Source organism: Dermacentor silvarum, chromosome 1 (genome assembly GCF_013339745.2).
Source record: "Dermacentor silvarum isolate Dsil-2018 chromosome 1, BIME_Dsil_1.4, whole genome shotgun sequence".
NCBI classification, from domain to species: domain Eukaryota; kingdom Metazoa; phylum Arthropoda; class Arachnida; order Ixodida; family Ixodidae; genus Dermacentor; species Dermacentor silvarum.
The window spans coordinates 163,077,828-163,100,893 of NC_051154.1; the positions used below are offsets into that span (position 1 = coordinate 163,077,828).

A 23,066-nucleotide genomic window follows, 5' to 3' on the forward strand; every position below is an offset into this window, starting at 1 on the left:
ACATCTAGAGCTCTAGAGTGCCCAGTATGTCCCACAAATCCTTTTGGATTACACTGTCATAGGCTGCCTTGATATCCAGAAATGCGCCCCCTTAGCTGTGTGAGCGCTCCCTTAGCGGCGAAGTCTGGAACGAGAACTGGCGCAGGCGGCTCCATAGAGAGCCGCCAGCTGACCAGGTCAGTATTTGAGTAGGTCGTGATGTTGTTTTTCTGTGAGATGGCGCTGTAAGCGTTCGCAATGGAGGACGCCGCAGAGCAAGCAGTTCGTAGGAGGGAAATTAGAAGAAAGAAGATATTGGAAAACTCTGATGCTCGATGGATGAAAATTATGGGTCAAGAAAAGCACCGTAGTCAAGGTTAATGCTCCTCTTGTAGTGTACTTTGACGTGTTGCTCATTAATTAGATGGTTTTGCCTTTACGATCGTGTAAGCCTAATAGTGGCCCCAAATCCAGAGTCGCATCTTCGCAACCAAACAGGGGCAGCCGTACAGTGGCTTGTTTGTGCAGCATTCCTTGCTGTAAATACGTATTCTGTTCCAAAAACATTCTTGCACACGTTTCAATTGTAGAAGCTAGCAGGGTACTTTTGTACGAACGTTGCAGGTTACAAACGGTACGGCTGTTCGATCATCTAGAGATGTTCTTTTTCTCCCCAGCACTTCCTTACAATGCAGGCCAGCTTAAGAAATTAAGGTGTTTTTTGCGTACTGTAGATTTTACAATAGAACGTTGTGTGTTGCTCGTATCGGCAATGGGCTAGAAATCATGATACATCGGAGGTTCTATACAAGAGATGCGGTCTTGCTACGTAGCGGTATTTTATTTATTTTTTTTAAACATGGATTAGAAGCTGGTTTGTTGTTCTATCTTGTGTTGGGGAAACCGTGGTGTCTTTGTGTTTGTGTATTTGAACTTTAAAAATTTGCCCTTCATGCGGTTTGAAAAATATTGTAGTGTTTAGCAATGGGGGAGGGGGGGGGTTCATGTTGAACGTCCCGATTCTGTGTGGGCGCTATTTCTCTCGATTGCGCTCTCAATTGATAGTTGAAACAACTCGGACACGTGTTGAAATTTGCACGCATCTGATTGAGATTTGAAATTGTACTTTCAGAATTAAAAATAATTCTTAAGCAGGATTCTATGCTTATTACTCATTTAAGTGGGTACATTTATGAGTACTTGCCATGCGGGATCAGTTTAATAGCATTATGTGACACTTTTGCACATAGGCGACAGAAATTCACCTAGTTTCCTAGGTGAAATTTCTTTTTTCGCTTTCAGGCGTGCGCGCTGATTGGCTGGTTGAGCAAAATTTAATGACGTCGGGCTCAACCACCCAATCAGCTCATCCAATTTTGCTAAAACAGCCAATCAGCGCACGCCTGAAAGCGAAAAAAGAAATCTCGCCTAGGGGGGGGGAGGGGGGACGTTTCAGAATACGGCCCCAGATTGCTCATTCTTGTGGCTTGATCCTTTGGTTCTGGAAATCTAGAATTCGTCGCCTGAAAGTGGTATGAGTGAGTAGCCAATATCGCAAAGCCGCAACAGTATGTACATCAGTGACATATGACCGGTTGTCGCACGGAACAAGGACCCTGGTTACTCAGTCACTGTGTGTGCCACGTCTCTTCTCTGTACTTCGTCTTTTGACTGGTTTTTACTATTCAAATGACCAAATTTTGATATGTTTAAGGGTAAAAAAAAGCCTGCTGCAAGACCTTCAAGAATATTTTATACTGCTCTTTACAGCAAAACAGATCATGCGTCACGCCAGTTTTAGTGTGTGCTTGCTGCCCTCATAGCGACAACACTGGGGAGACGTCGCTCACATGGGGTTCGACTTGTAGGCGATGAGTGGATGCGACAGCCATCTATATTGTGTTGCTTGTTGCTGTCAAGCTCAAGGTCACTTACATGGGGTTTATACTTGACTTGCGTTCGCTCCCATTCACCGGCACTCACTCACGTCCATATTAGCACCCATTCAAAATCAGTCACTGACATTTGTTCGTGTCAAAGTTAACCAACATTCACTCCTGTTTATGCTCACATCCACTCAGTTTAACTGGCAATCATTCCCGTTCATACTGTGTCTACTAATTAACACCTTATCTCACGCTTGTGAAATGAGCGAGTATTAGTCAGTGTACTCGTGTCTGAGTATGTTGACCTATGCTTGCTCAATTATAGGTGACACAATGAGGAGGCTTGCCTGCATTTAAACTTGCTGCAGGATTTTCGAAAGGTAGCAAAGCCCTGCTATGTGAGCGCATTGTATTATGCAGTATCTACTATGTTATTTGTTACATGCACAGCCCTTGCCAAAACTATTGAAAAATATATTTCTGGGGCCTTACTTGCCAAAAGCAAGACCTGATTATGAGGCATGCCGTAGTGGCGTATGCTGGATTAATTTTGACCACTACCATCAGTGGTTCTTTAATGGGCACTTAAGTACATGAGCATTTTTGTGTTCTGCCCTGTTGGAATGCAGCCACTGTGGCTGGGATCAAACACAACCTCGAGCTCAGCAGTGCAAGCCATAGCCACTGAGCTACTGCGGCAAGTGCCAAAAGTCATGAAGGCACTGTATGCATGAACTGTAGCTGTGTGCTATGTAGCTATGTGCTAGGGCCCAGAGAAGTTTGTGAGTGCTTGAGTACTCTTGATGAGTGGGGGACAGTTGTCACTAACTTTAGAGCATCAGGAGTGCTATGGAGGCCCTGCAGAACAAGGGGCTGTATTCTCCCCTGATCACTTTCAGGATTACTTGGGTGATGTAGTGGCTGTCTGTGTCTCACAGGAGAGATGAAAAGAGACAAAGTGTTCTGACTGCTAGCTTAGCCAATGACAATCCATTGAAAGGGATTGATCCAGAATACAGAGCCCAGCGACAGTTTTTGTTACTTGTGCGCTGGCTTCAGAACTTTTGGCAAAGTGCATACAGACCTCAACAACTGAAACATGATATTAGGGAGTTTCAGATTTTTCTTACCCAAACAGCTTTGGGGTACCCAAAGGGAGCTTTGCACACCCAAATCGCCATGTCCTGCTTACATTCTTCAGTACCCCTTTTGCTTTCTTTTGTATACCTTTTTGCATTCTTTTGTAAACCCAGTGGCTTGTGTCCCCAAATTTGAGTACGCAACATCTAAAACTTCCTATTGAGAGTGCATGGACTTCTGTACCCTGCACATAGACCTCAATAAATTAAATATATTGAGGGTGCATAGACTTCCTTGCATTGTGTGCCCCGAGTTTCAGGCATACTTAAAGGACTACTGACAAATTTTTTGTCCTGTTTTTATTACTTTATTAGATAGCCCTCGACCCAGAAATTACGTTATGGAGTCTCAATTCCTTAAGAGCGCAGGAAATAATTAATTACATTGGCAGTAAGTACAACCATTTCAAAATGCACACCAAGAGAAGCATAGCTTTGGACATGAAATAGATTACCTATTTCACACACACACTGTGGCCGTGGCACCTAGAAGTCCATTCAGTACTCGATGGGACAATAGGGGAGAGAGTGTCCCCCTGCGTTTCCAAGAGAAGCCAACCCTCGGAGGGGTTGGTTTGGCAGTTTTCGGTGACACAGTCGTTGTATGGCCTTAAACCACCACACCCTGCAACCTCTGTTTTTGGTGACATGAGAAGTAACCTTTTCATGTCCGAAGCCGCGCTGTGCTTGACGAGCGTTTTGGGTAGGGCGTACGAAAGGTGCTGTAATTATTCATTTATGGTGCTCTCGAGGAATTGATACTTCATACTGTAACTGAGTCGACAGCTACCTAAAAAAGCAAGGGAGACAGAAAATTTTCGTGTCAGTACTCTTTTAAGGTGACAGCTGTAAGGGTGAATGTGTTAAAAACACTTCAACCATCTTCCAAGACTTAGATTTCACTGCATGATAGAATGTAGCAAAGGTCTTTGCTGCTTCCTTGTGTATCTGGCATTCACTCATGCCATAGGAAGAGAGAGTTGGACTGTGCCTAGTACAGCAAATCGAACACCTTTGCTATGTGGCCAATCATGCACAGCCACAATGTGCTTATTGTATTTTTAGCTGACATGTCTTTGACCATGCTCTGTTTTCCTAGTCAAGAAATCCTGCTAATGGTGACTTTAATTTTTAATAGCAATGAAACATAACGAAGAATTGGGAAGAACAAACGGGCATTGCATGGCATCACATAAGTATGGATGATCTATCGACTTACTAGGTGGCCTTAGCTGGCATTTTTAATTAAGTTAGCGTGAATCCTTTGTGATTGTTAGCGTGAATATTTTTGGGGGGTTTCCTTTTTTTCATACTAGAAATTTCATTTGTGTTTGGCTGTTGATTCTTTCGATTTACATTATAATGTCACACATACGGAGTATAAAGACGTGAAGCACCATCGAAAGGAATAAGTTTAATGACATTTCAGCTCCCATATAGGAGCATTGTTCACAGTCATATACCAGTTGCTGCATATCCAGTCAAACTCAAAGCTTAAAAACTTAATGGCGCAGACTTTTAATGCCGACTGGTCTGTTTATGTCCATAAGGACATTATCTTGGGTCTCTTGTAATTTGGCTATAATTGCACCTACCCTAGCAGTTAGGATGTCTAAGATTGGTCACCACTTCTGTTCAGTTTCACATTTGTCAAGCTCATTCACAGTTTATTTACAAGCTTTCTCCAGCTCCTTGTGATTATATCCCAGGTTCATTTGACATGACCACATTTGTTACTGCAAAAGATGAAATTCGTGTATAGAAAGCATAAAGCATTTATTCTCTGCCATGAAGCAATGTGACATCTTTGTTACTTGAAGTATTTCTCACTATGTGCAGCATGTGTTATTGTGCAGGCCAAGGAAAGATTGTTAATGAATTGCTACAAACTGAATACAGCACTGCTTGTATTGGTTAATTGAGGAGCCATCATTATTTTTTCAGCTAAAGCTTTTCTATGAGGAATATCTTTGTGAACAGTGCTTGGGTTAGAGGGGCATATGTAATGTCTAGTATTTGCTTGCAATGTTCTGAACACTCCTAACAGTGTTCAGGAGTATGCTACTGTGACTCCTATTGTTATTTGAGACTGCCTTGCATGATCTGGTTACCCCGTTGCTGTATTGTGAGTGCTGACCTTGCACATGTGTGTCATTGAATCTTTATATGTTTGTCATTGGCTTTAGTTTAGGTGGCAGTTGTATTGTTTCTAAATGTCTTCTGGGGACCAGTTTTTGTTGTTCATGTTTGTGGTTGCAAGGTTGCAAGTTTTCAAATATTAACATGATGGGCCTAAAATTGGCAACATTTTGTGAAGACTAGAATTCTGGTTTAACAGAATTTAGAGAAATATGTCTATTTAAAAATGCATTTAAATGGCTTCCAGCTGCTCACTGTATTGTGCTTTGCTATCTAAATTCTATGTGTTGCTACCAAGTCTAGTGACTGTTGAGTAAAAGCACAGCAGTTAAAGTGGCCATGAAGTTATTATACAGATATTGCGACTCTTGATAGCACATCTTTGATGCTTTCACTGCCATTATTTATAATCACTTGTGGTGCTTGTTTGACTACGTGTACACATGGCAACCAGAGCCTAGCCTTCGGAGTGCCAACATGTAACCTTGCCAATAATGGCAGTGGTTATTGCTTGACAATGCTGAAGGTATTTAAGGTATGATGTTTCTTAACAGATTTGAGGTCTGTAGACTAAAAATCTTGAGATGACTTTTTAATGGAGGTTGTATGCGTATGTGTATTGGTTGTATCTGTCATCATCTTGACATTTTTTTATTCATTATTTCTAGATACTCCGAAAGAGGCAAGCATTTCTACACAGATACAAACAAAGCAGGAACCACTTCTGACGTCATCTGAAACTAGGTGCACAAGCTTAGGAGACCAAACGAGATTGTCCTACTCGCTGGGCGATGTAAGTGTTGTCACCACATAAAGTAGCGCTCTTCTTGCAAGCTTTTTTGTTCTTATTCTTTTTGTGTTGGCTAAGGTTCAAAATTTTTGAGTCATGTTACAAGTGAAGGGTGTGGCTGATGTTAGGATGTGACTGATCCTGTCTTGGTTAAGTATATGGCTTCATGAAATTTGAATGCCTGGGTGTGTCCGATTGTACTACCCAGTCTTCAGAATTCTTACTGGATTTTTTTCATCACTTTGTGTGGTTTCATTGGTTTGTAATAAAGGTTGATTTTCTTTTTATTAAAGAGCAACTCTGGCATTTTTTTTTTTTACCATATATTGTCATTTTCAAATGGCATTGACAGTCCTGTCACCGGTAGGGGGGTTCAGTTTGCTTAGAAACTCATCAGTAATTTTAAATAACTAATAAACAAGGTGCTTAAACCTGCTTCGTGTGATGTCTACGATGAGTCGATGACATCGGATCCTGCACTACTGTAATGTAAACACGCAGCACACTTGGTGCTAACGCCAAAAAAGTGAAGCTGACGATGTCTTCTGATAACACAGGGAGCTTTTCCAGCTCTTTTGAACTATACAGCGCCGATTTCAGCGACAATATGAGCGCTGAAGGACCGCCATTTACTTTTGGTCTGCTGCCGCCGCGTGATGTAGCTGACGAGCCCCAAGCTCAACACATTGTGCTGCGGCATGACAGAGAGAAGCACCGTTCATCACGTCTCAAAACGATGATTGTTGACTGTCGTCTTGGAGAAAAAGGAGCCAGCTTTGTCGTTTATGGGTGAAGTGGCAGTGCAGACTCTGATGTCACATGCACATGGTGGCCAGTAAAAAGTCATACATTCGTGGGCATGAGTCGGGAACATGCAACCAATCTTTAAAATTCATGTTCAGGAAAACTAAATGACTTGCAGTCATATCGTTTGGCACAGATAATCTGAGTGCAAAAGAGAATGTATATGGTATGGTATGATAAACTTTATTCAGGTCCTGAAGATCAACCCTTAGGATGACGCAGGCAGCTCCCACGTCAGGACAGTAAGGTTTAGTGTTTTCAAAATTTTATTAAGGGCAGTGGACATCGAAAACTCACCAGAGTTGCCCTTTAAGTCACTTAGCCAATCTTGTGCTGAATTTTTGAATGGACGAAATCTTTACACTAAAACTTAACAGTGCCTGCAGAAGCTAGAGGAGGAAAACAATGGTGGGGTTTTATTGTGCAGCCATGTAGCACATGAATTGAAACTGGAGGTTGAAATGCGCAACATTTTAGACGAGACACACAGATGAGGAACACACACGACAGAGTGCTACTTGCAACAATTGATTTATTCCCTTGTTAGCGGAATAAATACTGTAAGATACTCAAAGGGGGAGAGCGACAAAAAAACTTAACAGGGCCATCCACCAATACCAAGCCGGCTTTGTTGCGTGATCAAATTTTTTCCTGCACTCGACATCGCAAAAAAGGAACGGTCTTCAACCTTGGCGGATGAACTGAAAGCAGACAGCAAGGTTTAAAATTCAGTGTGCGTTGAGGTGCAATATTGCAGACTTAAAGAGCTGCGTTATACACACCATTTCCAAACAGTACATTATGCTTTCGAAATCTCACCTGATCACATCACGCGGCTTGAAGATGTCCAGACTTGCTACAGAGTGAAGCGTCTGAAGAGCACATGCTGTCCTAGTGCAACTGTAACAATCAGACAGCAGTGCTTGTCACGAGAAGCATAAAAAAGCATTACTAAAGGAGATAACATAGAAGCCTGCATGGATTCCATCTTGGAGCCTCAATGGCTACAATTTATTGATTTGTGTAACTTTTAAAGATGCAACCCTGCTAGGTCTTGGCTCTAGTTCAGTTTTACTAGTACCTGATTCTGTTCGATTTGAGCATTCAACACTACTGTAATTGACAGTTTTATAAGAAACATCAGGATAAGTAGGAACTTTGTGTTATGGAATTTCAGCTGTGCTGTACTTGTGTTTTTGTGTGTTTTTCACATAATGACGAAATGGCAGTGGTTTTGTTGCACAAGTGTGCGGGTGCTCCAGGTAGGTCTTGCTGATGCTTATTTGGCAATGACATTAAGGTGATAGCTGGCCAGATTTGTTTCAAGGTATATATATATACATACATACATACACACAGGGTGTTTCAGCGAACACTTTCAAAAATTCTTAAAGGTTGCCTATGGCATATAGCACAATCCGAGTTCATGAGCTGGTCTACTCGAAGAGGCGGACATTACTTGAACAAGAAATTGAAATGCATAATCGAATAAATAACAAAAATTTACTAATTAAGTTTTTAACTAATCACCTGATGGCCCATATTGTAATTTACAAATTGTAGCCATGCAGTTCTCATGGCAGATCCACTTGGAATTAATTCTCAGGGTGACACCAGTTTCGAGATATTAATTCCCGAACTTTGCAGAGAAATGCATTGGCGTTCCAGTTAACCTTGTGCTTCAATGCATAAAGCGACGTTTCTTTAAGAAACTTACTGGAACGCTATAGAATATAAGTTTCAGTTCGAGTTCAGCTACAAGATGGTGGAAAAAAGTTCGGTTTGGTTCTGGGGCAGCTCTGGTTCTTGGTGCTATTATGGTTCGGTTTGACACCCTGCTTCTGCAGGCTTGCTCAAGTTCACTGTATTGCTGTGTTTCTTAGTTGTGAAAACACTGATTCCTCCGAATATAAATTTGGCGTCACTACAAACCTTGATACTTACTTGCCCATAGTCTATATTATAAGAAAATTTTTTATCTCAAGATTTCTGTGCACCATTACATGTATGTTGTATTGATTACATTGCGAGTGTAAGCTATCCTTTTTTTTATTATTTAATTAATGTCATGGTTGATGCAGCAACTGTTAAGTTGGTTTCTGTTGTGGTAGCAGCCTTAACAGTGTATCATTATGCAGGCAGCATCGCAGTTCTTGTCTGAAGACATCTCTGGGACTGTAGGTGGCAGCACTGTGAGTGGCTCTCGGTTGTCTGAATCACGCACACGGTCATTGGATGAAACAGCAGCAGCAGCAGCAGCAACAGCAACAGCAGCAGCAGCAGCAAATGGAGCACCACGACTAGCATGCTCACAGCGGTCAGCCTCGTATTCGTTCCCCAAGAAGGTGTCGGATGCAGAGTCACGGTCCTATGCCCGTTGCCGATCGGACACCCGAGGCACAGATGAAGGGACATTAAACTGGCTTTTAGAGCTGCTGGGCCCCTGCGGCCCAAGTCTGGTGCGAGCCTGGCTGCTGGGCCTGGTAGCTACATGCACACGGCTCTGGCTGGCTGTGGGTGCTGCTGCTCTGGGTGGCCCACAGGTGAGCCTCAACATGTGATAGCACTGCACCTAAGCTAAATTTTAGTGTTGCTGGGTGACATCTGTCGGGCTGCATTACCACTCGTCAAGCTCTCCTTCCCTTCGGATAAACCTCGCGAGGAGTTGGGGGGGGGGGGGGGGGGTTACCTCATGGACTCCAAATAAAAGCCCTTAGCAGATTTGTGCAAACTTTCATAAGCATATCACGTCAGCATCAACTGTTAAGCATCACTCTTCCCAACTTCCCACAATCTGCCGCTTTTGTTTGCCATAAGTACTGCAGAGACTGAAATTGCGAAAGTTTTCATCTTATCTACTTAACCTGCAATCTGCGCGGGGGCATGAAGAGTACTTTTAAAAAGAGCCTGCATGCCATGCACTACGAGAAAGGGGGGGGGGGGGGGTGAATAGCCATTCTGCTGCTGTCGTGACCTATCGGCGTGAATGAACGCATGTTTAAGAGGCAATATAACATTTCTTGCAGTTGCATTTGTCTAAAGTCTGCCCTGACATTTAGCAGCAAGGTGCAACCAGTACACTACGTGAAATATGTAATTGGCTAAAGTATGTTGGCGGGCTAGTCGGTTGGGATTCATGATAATAGTGCAGCGCAACTAGACAAAGGACAGAGAGGAAATTGACACATGCACAACGCTACCAGATAATTGAGAGTGGTTGTGTGTGTGTGTCAATTTCTCCTCTGTCCTTGTCCATTTGTGCTTGATTGTGTAATCACATGAAACATGGTATGCTTGATCTGTCATAGCCTTCTTGTTGTGCCACTCCTTTGGCATGACTTTTTTTTTTCACAGCCAGGAGGTCTTGCCCAAAGCATGACCAGTTTTATGCCTAAGCCTGAGGTTTGACATCACACGGCTACCTGAGCTCCGTCGTGCTGATGTCAGTCATTTAAGTGCTTATTGTCTTAGTGACAACCAACATACCATATTTTCTGGTCTATAAGTTGCACCTTTGTATAAGACGCACCCCCCTCAAAACGGCAGTTTTTTCTTTAAAAAAACGTAAATAAGTCGCACCGGTGTATAAGACGCACCTGTTCGTTCGGTAAGTGATAAAAAAAAAGTGACGTTTCACTCCGTTAACGCGGGTCCCGTGCAAGTGTATGGGTGCCATATATTTCCACTCCAGGCACATTTCTGCTGTCGTGGTTGCCGCGATGTACCATATAAATTTTTCCAAGGGCATTAACATCGTCCCCGCGCGCCGTATGCTGTATGTGCGAGTGAAAGCGTGCGACGGTGAGCCGAATCGCACACAAGAGAGGAAAGCAGCGCGGAAGGAGGGGGCTTGTACTCTGGTAGCAACTGCGTAGTTTTCGCAGCGGCGCACGCCGTATCTTGACAGCGATCTGCAGAAGCGACGACTTCGGGGTCGGTCGACCCGCCGCTTGCGTTGCTGCTCCGTCCTTATCGCACGGCGCTCGGGAACTCGATCACGAGAACCCGGCACCTCGATAGCGCGCACAGAACCCGTAGCAATTAAGTCAACCAGCGCACGTCGCGTGGCTATGACATCGAATCCGATTTTGATGGCAGTTTTCCACACAAAAAAAAAAAACGTACATAAGTCGCACTGTTCTATAAGACGCACCTACCAGCGTCTCCTCTATACTTTCAGTGCCCGGCGAAAGAGCGGAGAACAATAGCCCACCGCCGTCGCCGATAGTACAACACATTGCCACTAGGTGCCTCCACCTAAACAGGGTTACCGACGCTGGTTTACCAGGGCAGCGGAGGGTGGTGCCCGTGGTGGCAAGTGGCAACACAGCGGATAAAAACACAGCAACATGTATTCTCCCGCTTTGTGTGCCGCAGATCTGGATAGGTGATGATGTTTATTTCAACATATCTTGGAGGCCCTACGAGGAGCACTGAGTAAAGGTATCAAAGAAAAACACAACTGAGAAAAACAATTAACCGAAAGACATCCGAAGCAGATACAGGATATTACAGAATGTGAATGGATATGAAATGCAGCTGTCTTTTTCTGGGGCCAGTTGATCCATAGAGAATTTAGATTTACTGCATTTCTAGCAGCAGAAGAACAGACTAAGAATACTCAATTCAATCATCGATGTCGGGTTAGAAGAATGCACACACCATGCTTTAAAGCTCCTCAACAGAATCTATTCAGTGAATTGTCAAGTTTACAGAATCCGAACAACATGCAAGGACCTTCTAGAATGAAGTCATATAAAAATGACCACCATGTAACATATAGTGTGTTCAGAAAGAGCCTCTCTGGCTTCTTCAGTGGCCTACCTGAAAAACAATGGAAAGTGCGACACTTATTCAAATCTGCAGAATAGATCCACTCAGAAGTGTTTCAAGTTTAATGAAATACGTACAAGGAATGTTTATTTTCAAACTGCTTTCGCTTTTTATCTTTATGTGCACAATTGTGCAAAGATCACCTGAATAAGTGTTACACTGCTTATCACAGTTTGGACTCTTTCTTGAAAGTGGCTTTTGAGCAAAGTACTTGTAAGCGTCGTACTTGTCTGTGATGCTAAATCCATAGTTTGCAAGGAGAGGCCTCACAAAACGCATTGCAATAAGTTCCATCAGCTTCTGTTGGTGCATCATGTCATTCTCTTTACACTGCAGCAACTTTGAGGCACACAGAGCTGGAACAGCGTGTGCCACTAAGGTAGTCATGGGTCTCTGAAGAGCTGGATTTTCCATCGGGGCTTGCTCAGAGTAAACACGCAAGCTGTCCAAGACAAAAAGCAGGTCGTCAGAGGGATGGATATAAAAGTCCCCACGGTCTTGGCTGCGAGTGAACGTCTGCAATGGCTGATTAGTTAGTAGCTTGGATGGCGATTGCCACACAGTTCTCTCAGTTTATCTGCTCACTGATGACACGAACAGTATAGCCACCGACATAGACGGTCGCAGGTATCTGCAGGGAAGGCATGTACACAGGCAATGCCAAGGCAATCCCTCAATGCCAAGTCTGATGGAAATTCATGAAATGAAAGTCCCCGAGTCTTGTTTTGTTCATCCGACTCGCACAAAGGCACGCAACAGTACGCCATGTCAGTCCAAGCGAGATGTGTCGCAAAAGCACGTATTTGAAACCAGCAGAGCACGTCGCCAAATCCCAAATGGCCAAATCGCGCAAGCCATCGGGAGATAAGCAAACCCTGCTTACGTGGCGCCTCCTCGCGGCTGCCAAGCGCGCTACGTGAACGGAGACGCGACGGCGCTGAGAGCGTGAATTGCCGGGCACTGAAAGTATAGAGGAGGCACTGTACCGACCAAAAATTCTGAAAAAAAAAAACACATCTTATACACCGAAAAATACGGTAAGCATCTGGAGGGACCACCCAATTTCTGTGCGAAATTTCAGCCCAGTGACTTGTTTTCTTGTAACAATAATTTAAGAACGCTCAGTGCTATCTAAGCAGTGTGCTGTGCAGTTTCTTGATTTTTAGCATTTATTAACAGCTTTTAGATCTTAACTCAAGCTTGATGCAGCTTATGATGCAGCTTATGAATTTCTACTTTCAACAATGTCTGCACAAACTCTAAAACCCCCGGTTTTCACTCCGATGTTTTGTTTGATCGTCCCAAAACAAGTGTATGAAGATTGAGCATCTTGAACCATTACAGTTAAACCTGCTTATAACGAACTTCCATATAACGAATTCCTGGATATAACAAAGTTTTTCTGCGCGAGCAGCAACCGGAAGCACCTTCTCCGCCGCAACAGAATGCGAAGCGAGCGCACGTGCGTGTGCGAGGGGGGCCTGCATCCCTCGACCCGGCGATCTTGCCACCGCGGGCGTGACCTTTCCCCCTCCTTTCATTCAAACCTGATCCTGCCACTTGCTGCAGCTGGTCTAGCCCGCCAAGCCGGCACTCTCTCCTTTTCCAGTTGATGTTTCCAACGCGCTGGTACACGCTGTGACACATCACACTAGATGAGCGCGGACACATGCTCTCAATCGCCGGCGGCGTGTGGAAGCGCCGCTGGAGAAGCGAGCGAAGTGACCTTCGTGCTGTTGTCTATCGCTTCAACGCAAACTGAGTGCCAAGAACACACGGCCCGCACAAAGCTACGAGCCGCTGACGCATCTACACTGCTAGACTCTGCCCCAAAGCAGAACGCTTTCAAGATATGGCCCGCGCGACCGCACGCCGCCATGCAGTTCGCAGTTGATGCCCGAGTACAGTACAACACCGCCCCGCTATCCCTCCCCCCTCGCTCCCTCGCCGGTGCCTCGAGCGCAACGGAAGAAGGCGCGTTCCTCTCTACTTTTCGGGTACGGTCACGGTCACGGGGTAGATTTAGGGTACGGCCACGTCAGCGGCAAAAGCGGCAGGAATCGGGGGTTTTGCGGCGTGCCGCGCGAAATGGGTTCGAGACCCATTTCTGCGGCAAATGCCGCGTGCCGCGAGATGAAGGACCAATCAAGGAGTGACGAGGGTGCGGTCACGGAGCCATCACAACCGGACCGCCGCCGGTCCGTGCCGGGTTTTCAATCGACGATCGTCGTCTCTCGCATGAAACAACGAGCGCTCGCGGTGTTGCTTGCTCGTTCGGAGAGCGTGGGAGAACTTATCGTGCTGCCGCGCGGCGAGGCGCGCGCGTTTTTTGCCGCTAGCGTGGCCGTAGTACCCTTAGACGCGGTCGTCGGCTCCTCTCGCACGTTCTCACTCGCACATACAGCATACGGCGCGCGGCGACTGCGTTATCACCCTTGGACTTTATACCGAATATCTATGAACCAAAACCAATTTTAGGGCCACAACGCGTCATAGACACCATCTTTATAGCAAACACGGATCTCAAGGACCATACTTTTGCTGGCGGAAACCGAAAATACGTCATAGTTGTCGCCCCCGGCACTTTGGGCGGCCAATGCCATCGTCAAGCCACCAAGCCAAGCGACATGAAAAGTCAAAATGGCCGCTCGGACCGGCGCGGGGTGGCAGTTCGCAACGTATTATGCGGGAACGGTCCCACAGTTGCGACGCAACAGCGGGGTTACCAATGCATTGGGTTCTATGGGAGCTGTGCCGGGACAGGCTGAAAACGATGTAACAGCCGGGAAAACGCAGCAGCCCCCGGGAACGTAACAGCGGGGTTCTACTGTAACACTATACGACGCTACGACGCCATCGTGATGCTCGCTCGTCGTTTCCGATGCCTTGCGCTTGTGCGAAATGACACGCGTCCACGCATCCGGTACCTGGTGTGACATTCCAAGGATGAGTGCTTCGACGAAAACTGAAAACAGGTGCGCGTTACAATTGAGGGTGCGTTAGAATCGAGTAAATACGGTAAGCGTTTTTTTTCCCGAATTTTCGTGCCGAACCTGCATATAACGAAATCCTCTCTATAACGAATTTTTTCGGGAATTTGTCAATTTCGTTACATCCAGGTTTAACTGTACATGCTTTCACAGTTTAAGTTAAAAACTTGCAGATCTCTTTTTGTCTTTCATTTAAATTATTGGCACATAATCTGGGAAACCGTAATGCAGATAAACCTGCTCCGACTCCTGAATGCTCAAAACAATATTTTATTCATGATTTCTTACCTGAATTAGTGAATTAGCTTATAAAGCAAGGACGGAGTTCTGGAAGGTCCCAACATGTCATTCAACATACGGCCTGCAATTTTTGGAGAATATTCTACTTCATTAAATGGAATGTGATGTGGCAGGTCTGGACATCACTCAGGTAGGGATGTCAGATTGAGCTTGTGTACTGTATTCACTCGGGTGTCAGGCGTCACGCGCATGCCCGTGTGCATGGCCTCTGAGATAGCACCGGTGCGCCGTTGCGATATTGGAGGCCACAAACGTGTTGGTTAATTTCTGCAAGGCAGTATAGCAGTGGCACTAGTTGCTGTCCTGCTGACGATGGCATCGTCACAGTATCCCTCTGGATCACAGTCACGCAGATCACGTGGCATAGACTGTATAGATCCAGCGTGCTTCAACGGTATCTACTGTGCTGACGCATATTGTTTAGCTACATCGTGCTTTAGGCTACATTATGAAGACACTACTGCAAGAAATCTGCGCGTGGATTTTGAATGCGGGGCTTGCAGTTTTGTTTGAGACTGTCGAGAATCTAAATGGGAATGAAAGCACAGAGCTCAGCCAGCTTTGGGAGAGTGCCAATGAGGCAAGTTCATCAAACAATGAGGGCAGAAGAGGCGAGGGTGGGCTTAACCTCAGTATGGATGATGAAAAGGCCATGGTGTGAACCCGAACACTGTGTTTTATTTTTTAATCACGCGCATTTCCTCTTGCTCATTCGCGGTCATCCTGTTGAATGACTGTGAACAGTCACATATATATGAGCTAAATTCAACAATCTTATCTTAGTGATGTCCAGACCTGACATGTCACATTCGTTCAATGAGGTAGGTTATGTTCCAGCACTTGCAGGTTGTACGCTGAAGTGCATGTTGGGATCTTTCAGTACTATGTCCGGTGTTATTCTGTATAGAGTCTGAGTGCAGTTCGAGGCTTCAGTGTGTAGCCATAAGCCTGCCTCATCTGAGGCCCTCACTCTGTAAAAAAATGCCCCCCCCCCCCCCCCCCAAAAGAAAAGTGCAAGCACTGCATGAGTAAATATGGCATTTATTTCCTAATGTATTGCTGTATAGTGCGTACAGTGCTCAAAGAATGAAACACGTCAGTTGAGGCCTAACTAATATACACATACTTTCATTTCCCCCTGTCTCCATTTCGTGTTTCATCAGCGTAGATTTCGCCCTTTTGCTTAATGAGAGTCCATGACACTTTTAGCGAGCAAATGCGTATTGGTGTGACATGGTACTCTCAAATAACTGCACTTATTTAGTATTCTATTCAAAAATTTCCATGTCGCATTTCATTCCTTGAGTATAGTACACTTGTTGCTACTTGTTCTCGCCTCTATACATCTCAAGTTGCTTTTTGCTGCAACTCTCTGTACTGCTATATTTTGTGTGCTTTCTTTTATTTACTTTTTTTTTTCCATCGCAGATGTATTTGACCACAGTTTCAGGTTTATGTCTGATGTTTCTGGTTCTTATGAAGCTATGTATAAGTTGTTTTCGTAATCTTTAGGGGTGTGCGAATAGCAGATTTTGAGACCACATCACATACGAATCAAATAGGGCCATAAGCTAATTGAGTAGTGTCAGATGTGAACTGAATCGAGTATCGAATACTTTTCAATAGTTTGCAAATGATGTGCAGCCTTCTCACCAACAATTTTCACATCCTGGAGTTCCCAACAATGAAAAATTTCTCTTATTACTCTGCACGTTACAAAGTATGCTTAATTAAAAGCACAAAGGGAGCATTAGAAACAACTAAGCAGATTGTTCGCAAACTCGGGGCTCTTCACAACATGCGTGATCATGCATTGTCATATAAAGTTTATGAAGGTAACGTTATGGGCCAGTTGATGTCTTTGTATACCTTCACGACCAAACCAAATGTGTGTCATCTGTGGCGATGGCAGAGTAAAAAAAAAATAAAAGAAATTGCTTGTTAGAATGGTTACGGCAGATAGTGCCACTATTCTTTAAAGTATGTTGCAATGAAAGGTGTCCTGGTTTAATCTGATGGGAGGACACAGGTGGTGCATTTATAAATAGGGTTTTTTGTTTTTGGATAAAACCCGATATTTCTCCATTTTTGCACCTCGAACAAAAGTTATTAAAATTGGGTTAAACCTGATTTTTCCCCGAAGCACACCTCTCGTAAAAAAGTATTAATAAATACTTGTATTACGAAACTAATGAAAGCTGCCTACCTTTTGTGAGCAAGTTGTCAGGATATATCATGTTTTAAATATTATTGATATGTGATAATGGTATAAGCCTCGTTTTCGCTTAAAACTCGAGCGAAAACAAGCATATATAAAATATTATATATTCAGCGCCTTGCGGCGTTGAGTGTTGAAAGCTTGTTGCTTTTTTGGTAGCTGTGTTTACGTGAATACGACAATAGCACACTACATCTGTCACAGACCCCGTGAACGAGGCGCAGACGCCGGACTAAATTCCAAAGCCGAATTATCAGCTTCCGAAAATAATCCCACGAAAGCAAGGACAATTAAGAATGGGCCCTCTGGTGCGCCAGCGAACGCCGGTTGCTGTCCAAAGACCGAGTCAGAGCCCAGAGTTGTCAAAACACAACAAAATATATTCTTCACACAAGGCAGTTACACACACACTTGCACACTTAGGCTAGACACAACACAATACAAATAAGATGGGTATTAAACACAAGAAAATAATTCACGACAAGCACTAAGAGTCCAACACGTGAAGTACAAAATAAATAGGAACACTAAGTGTCCAATCGTATTCACCATGCTAGTTGGTCTTAGAGTCAGACGATCTCGGCGTAACTTGGGGGCAAATCTCGAAGAAGGAACTTCTTCCGGAAATGCAGACGCTCGAAGAACCCTAGCTTGCCGGGGAATCCCCTTCTTCCGCAGACGCTCGGTCTTCACGTTACATCACTTCACCAGTGCGGACTGAACTCCTGAATTCCTGGATTCCACTAAACGATTCTCGCACGGCGGTTATATAGCTTCCACAGGCGTTCTCGAACATTCTTATCGGTGTCGTGATCTCGTAGCACGGCCAAAGTTTGGGAAGCTTCAACTCTTTTCTCGTACCTTCGACCGCAGCTGTCGGAATATTCTCGAGGGGGGGTGATGATGACTCATGCTGTTGGCGCGCGCGCTCACGCTGTAGTTATCTCTCTCGACTCGCCGGGTAAGAAGGTGTCTCGGCGCGCGCGTGTCCTCTCTCTCTCTCTCTCCGGTTAACGTCGCTCCGTCGAGTCTCTTCCAGACGTTTCGGCGCCGTTGTTAGCGTTGCTGTTTGAGGCGTATGCGCTGTCCGCCTCTGTTGAAGTTGCCGCGGGGCCGGCGTGTTCTTTCGCTGGCTTGCGTGATATGCGGCGCGCGCTTGGATTACGCGCTCTTTTGTGACAGCATCGCTTTGCTGTATGTTGCATACATGTAAATAGTGGTACTGTGCTAGCTAGCGAATTTATACAGTCTTAACGTTGCTCTGCATTGTAGCTTTGTTATGTTATGTTACGGTAGCTTTGTTATGTTCAAAGAAGCATGGCTAATTCGTTTAGTTGGTATTTTATTAATTTTGTTGCAAAAGCTTATAATGGGAACCAGTAAAGCAGGACGACAACAAACAAGGATGAAAGGCCGGAATGTCTATGGACAAAATGCTCAAAATGAATATGATATTGATAATGTATGTAAGCAAGGGCTCATAAGACGAGGAAAAACATCTCACCTCCTGCAAAGGAGGCCTGTGGGTACTACGTTTCATACTTTTTTTCTTTGTTAAATAAGTACAGAGAACATAGTAAATTAGGGATCGCCAAACCCATCTTTATTTGTTGTTTTTAGTAATGCGGTTTATTTTAAGTGTTATAATAATGCCTGACAACAAAGATTTGTAGATATGAGTTTGTCACATAAAGTGCAAGCAGCTCTCTCTAGCATTATGTGTTCCTGTGAGGGATTTCGCTTCTTTAAATTGAATGTTCGAAAGGAGACCATTGCCTGTGTTAATAGTTTGTAAATGTTACCAAAACAATCCTGGACTTTGGGTGGCCAGATAATACTCCCAATTTCTCCCCGGTTTTCCTCATTAAAAATAACACCCGATTTTACCCCCCCCCCCCCCCCCCCACTTTGCAAAATATAAATAGTACCAAACAATAGCAACTGCCGAATGCCGTGTCTAAACAGCGTTTTATTGCAAGAGATCGTATTTAGCTGGAAAAAATCTGGCTGTCTGAGCGACATAGCTTGCTCTAGTAGGATATGTACACCCGTGAGCAAAAGTATACGGACTGGGATTGCACGATAAAGCCATTTTTTTCCTCTGCCTTTGAACGCAACTTGAAATTGAAGACTGTAGTCCAAACTTAGCATTGCGAACTTTCCAGTGTACTCGTCAATTTCAGCTTGTGCTTGTTAATTACGAAGAAAGTCAGTTTTTTCGGTGATCCTGTGGTCCGTATACTTTTGCTCACGGGTGTACACAATGGATGGGATGAAGGTTATTTCACTTTCCCTTCAATTTCATGCTTGATTGTGTACATTTGACGATGTAAAGTATTTGAAAACATTTGTATTTTCGAGTGGCAACTATTTGATTCGAGGACTGAATCAAATAGGACAATATTCGATTCATTATTCGAAAGTTCTGCATATTCACACACCCCTACTAGTTTTGCTTCTATCAAGGCAGATATAAGGTGTTCATGTTTTTTTGTTCTGCCATGTTAAAGCTGCCATAAGGAAGTTTGATTCCTCAAGCATTCATTGTGGCTTTTTGCTCAACCCCCTCAATTGATTTATGTAAATTGCAAAAAAAAAGTTTATTGATTTGACTCAAAAGTGGTGGGCCGGAGACCAGAGTCTGCTGGCCAGAATATCCTAAAGTGAATGCTTAACAGTTGATGCTGTAAAAAAAAATCTGCGGTGCAGAAATAGAGCATTAATAACATGAATACTCTTCAAACAAAAGTAGCTGGTACCGAGTGTTGCAGTGTTGTCAAACTTATCCTAAGTGCAGCTGCAGCTAGGTTAATGGTTAGCTGTATAAACACTGTTTATCCTACTGCAGTAATATAGGTCATTTATTGAGTGTATTTTTCACGGGACCACAGGAAAAGAGTATAAGAGACGAGAAACATAACATAATGACACGTGTCACATGTGATACACCACATTTCCAGTTTAACAACATAAACGCCTTTCTTTCCTTTAAAATTTACTCTATGCAGCGTGAAAAACCACAACGAATGTAAGAAAAGTGCACGAACATTAACTGTCAAGTGAAAGATTTTACTGAAAGCACAAAAATCTACAGAACTTGGAAGCGCACATGACGAGGAACGAAAAAAACAGTCCAGCAACTAATGTCAGAAAGCAGAGTGAGTAAAAAGTGGTTAGTGGCTTGACATAGCATTTAGTAACTTTGTAGCCTTATTCATAAAGCTAATTTTTGGATTGTATGAGAACGCAGAGTAGCGAAAAGGAAAAAAAAATATTCAAAGAACAGTTCTATTGCTTTGCAGATGCAGTGAAATCTCATTATTGGAACACTACAAAAATAAAACTTTTCGTATTTCAGAAATCCTGTGCTGAGTGCTGATAGTTTTAACGTAAAATTTTTGTCAGTACTATGAATTTCAAAATGCTTGAACTTGTTAGAAAAATTTGTCTTACATCAGAGGAGCTCCCCGCATGGAATCTCCAACCGCTTAAAACTCCTCAGGACCTCAATAAAGTTCTTGACTGACTCACATAATTTCTGTGGTATGTTAACAATGCCTCAGTACTACACTCGTATTATGGAACTTTGGGATTCTTATATTATTGTGCATCCTTCATGGCAAATGAAGCAGTGGGCTAGCAGGTGACAGAAAGTACAAAACAGATGCCTTTCAAGCACCTGAATTTACATACTTATAATACTCGTAGGCATGTGCAAATAGTGATTTTTGAGACAATAGTGCCAGAAGCACCAACACTGGCCTGCCACATCCAGTCAATGAGAATAATGGCAAATTCGGCAAACCGCACCGGTGCACATCGGGGTGCCCCGCTGAGCCATTTCATCAAATCATGGTCACACCCGGCGCCCCTAAAGTCCCTAGATATTTTTTCTAGGGACTTTAGGCGCCCCAGTGGGCACACGTTCGCATCGGGGCGAACTGCGGCTGGCGGTCTGTAGTTCACGGACCGCCGGCCGACAGCGAGATCTGCCTCTCACACAGCACAGAGGATTTCCCTGCAGCACAGCGACGTGACCACTCGGCGACAGAGGAGTGGTCACGGCTACGCTTTGGCGTCGCCGGCAGCTTCACCGCTGCTAATCACTCGCCACCGATATCGTCGCTAGGCCTTTTCCAGTTCACTTCGAATCTGTAGCAGACGGCGCTTCAGAACGAACCGCTGAGGCTCCCAAGCATCAAAGTTTTGTTACCGTCATTGCCGCTTTACCCTCTCCTCGCAATAATTTCACACGATGAAGAAAACATGCTGATATTTGCGCTGCCACCAGCTGCGATGCGAGCTTGGCCGAGCCGCGGTTCGCTGTCCGCCGTCGGTAGCCATGCACTGCAGCTGAGCTTGACTTGTATCGGAACTCTCATTAGTGCTAAACGTTTCACCGTGGACATGGTTATTAATAAAGTGAACATTACGCGTCACTCTACTCTAGCGGACATAATTTTGCCTGAAATAGAAGCTGCATAACCAATGTTCGTTTCGCCGGTCGCGGCGACGCGTCAATGCAGCGTCGATGCGCTCTTTCTGTAGTTGTTTCGGTGGTTTCGAGAGTGATAAACACCACTATCAAATCTTTGGCTTAATAAAGTTCATGTTCGAAAAAAATTTAATGCCATTCTCTCTGCGCTTCTCTTTTTTTTTTTGGCGGGAAAATTTTGTCGTTGCCATCTTGAATTTTGGTGCCGTTCCGGGATAGCGCCCCCCCCTAACTTTGCCGGTAATTTCGACTTGCTTGAGGGGGTGCGTTTGCTCGGTATTTTACGGTAATTGTGAACTGCACATTAGAAAGTTCAAATATTTTAGCATTCAAACCCTTTAGCTATTTGTAACTCTCGAATCATAAATCAAATATTGTACTATTCGATTCAAGGACTGAATCAAATATAGTAGAATGTCTTTGGAACAAAATGACCTATTTAAGGAAGGATTGATTATGCCCCGGCCAAATTTCTATATTTCGTATGTATTGTGAACTCCTCTACAACATAGACCACTACAACGAATTTGCCTGCACAACAAAAGAATTTACCAACAGCTTATCTGTTTCTGTACAACCAATGCCATGTACCGTTGCTGCCACTGCCCTCTGCACACACCACTTGGCTCAGCTGCGCTTGATCTAGCTCTAACGGCAGAGCTAGCAATGAACCTGACGAGTGCACCAATGTCTAGCGAGTGTTGCAGTCCTGCTGCACTGGTCCAGGAATTGCTTAACTTGTACGCTAACGGTACTTGTAACCTGGCGGCAGGTGTGACGACTTATGAATAAGTTGCAGTTAGGCATCTACCTAACCCGCCCCCGGTGCGCAGAGCGGGGGGCGGCTGCAGACCAATGAATAATAACACGCTGTTACTGTGAATTTTTTTAATTTTATGCTTCGTTGTTATAGACTCTCTATCAGCCGCTGTGATTGTGTTTGGACAAAAGTTAAGCGGCAGTTCTCATGTACTAGTGTGCATTGCCATTGGCTAGAGAAAACAGCAAAGCGTGTGCTCCTCCGTAGTACCTAGGTGCAGTCCCCACATTTTCCTCTTGCAACTCACACATGCACACAAGGGTCAGGCAAACACTGCGTAGCTCTCGTGTGTCTGGGCCCATAAGAAGACAAAAATATGAGCAGTAAAACGGGTGTTTGGTTCCGTGGGCAACCAGCTGGCAATTACCACAAGAGCATGTACCAAGTTTGTCTGTTCACTTACTGGATAGAACAGGTTAAGCCCGTGTGTAGGCAGGAAGCACTGAGTTGAATTTGCACAACAGAGCCGAATCCAGAAAACGGGAGTTATCGAAATGTCCCCACAGCCTTGGCTGTTATTAAATTTTTTTGATGTAAAAAAGGATAAAATATTTTTTGCATCATTTTTTCTTTCACTGATTATATTTGTTCATTTCAGTGTACAAAAAATCGGTTTTTGACTGTATTATGGTTTGTTTTCATGCTTTCAATACAACATTTCAGAGTAATAAAA

At 44.1% G+C, this 23,066-nt stretch overlaps 1 protein-coding gene across 2 annotated transcripts in view; it reads left to right on the forward strand.

Annotated features, from left to right (window-relative positions):
* Window positions 1–201: 201 nt before the first annotated feature.
* LOC119436328 (uncharacterized) overlaps window positions 202–23,066 on the forward strand; it is a 41,981-nt gene continuing 19,116 nt past the window's right edge. For both annotated transcript variants that reach the window (XM_049657072.1, XM_049657074.1), the window contains exons 1-3: window positions 202–355; window positions 5,812–5,936; window positions 8,876–9,280. In XM_049657072.1, the coding sequence (XP_049513029.1) occupies window positions 238–355; window positions 5,812–5,936; window positions 8,876–9,280 (648 nt within the window). In that variant the 5' untranslated portion in view covers window positions 202–237. The remainder of the gene's footprint in view (window positions 356–5,811; window positions 5,937–8,875; window positions 9,281–23,066) is intronic.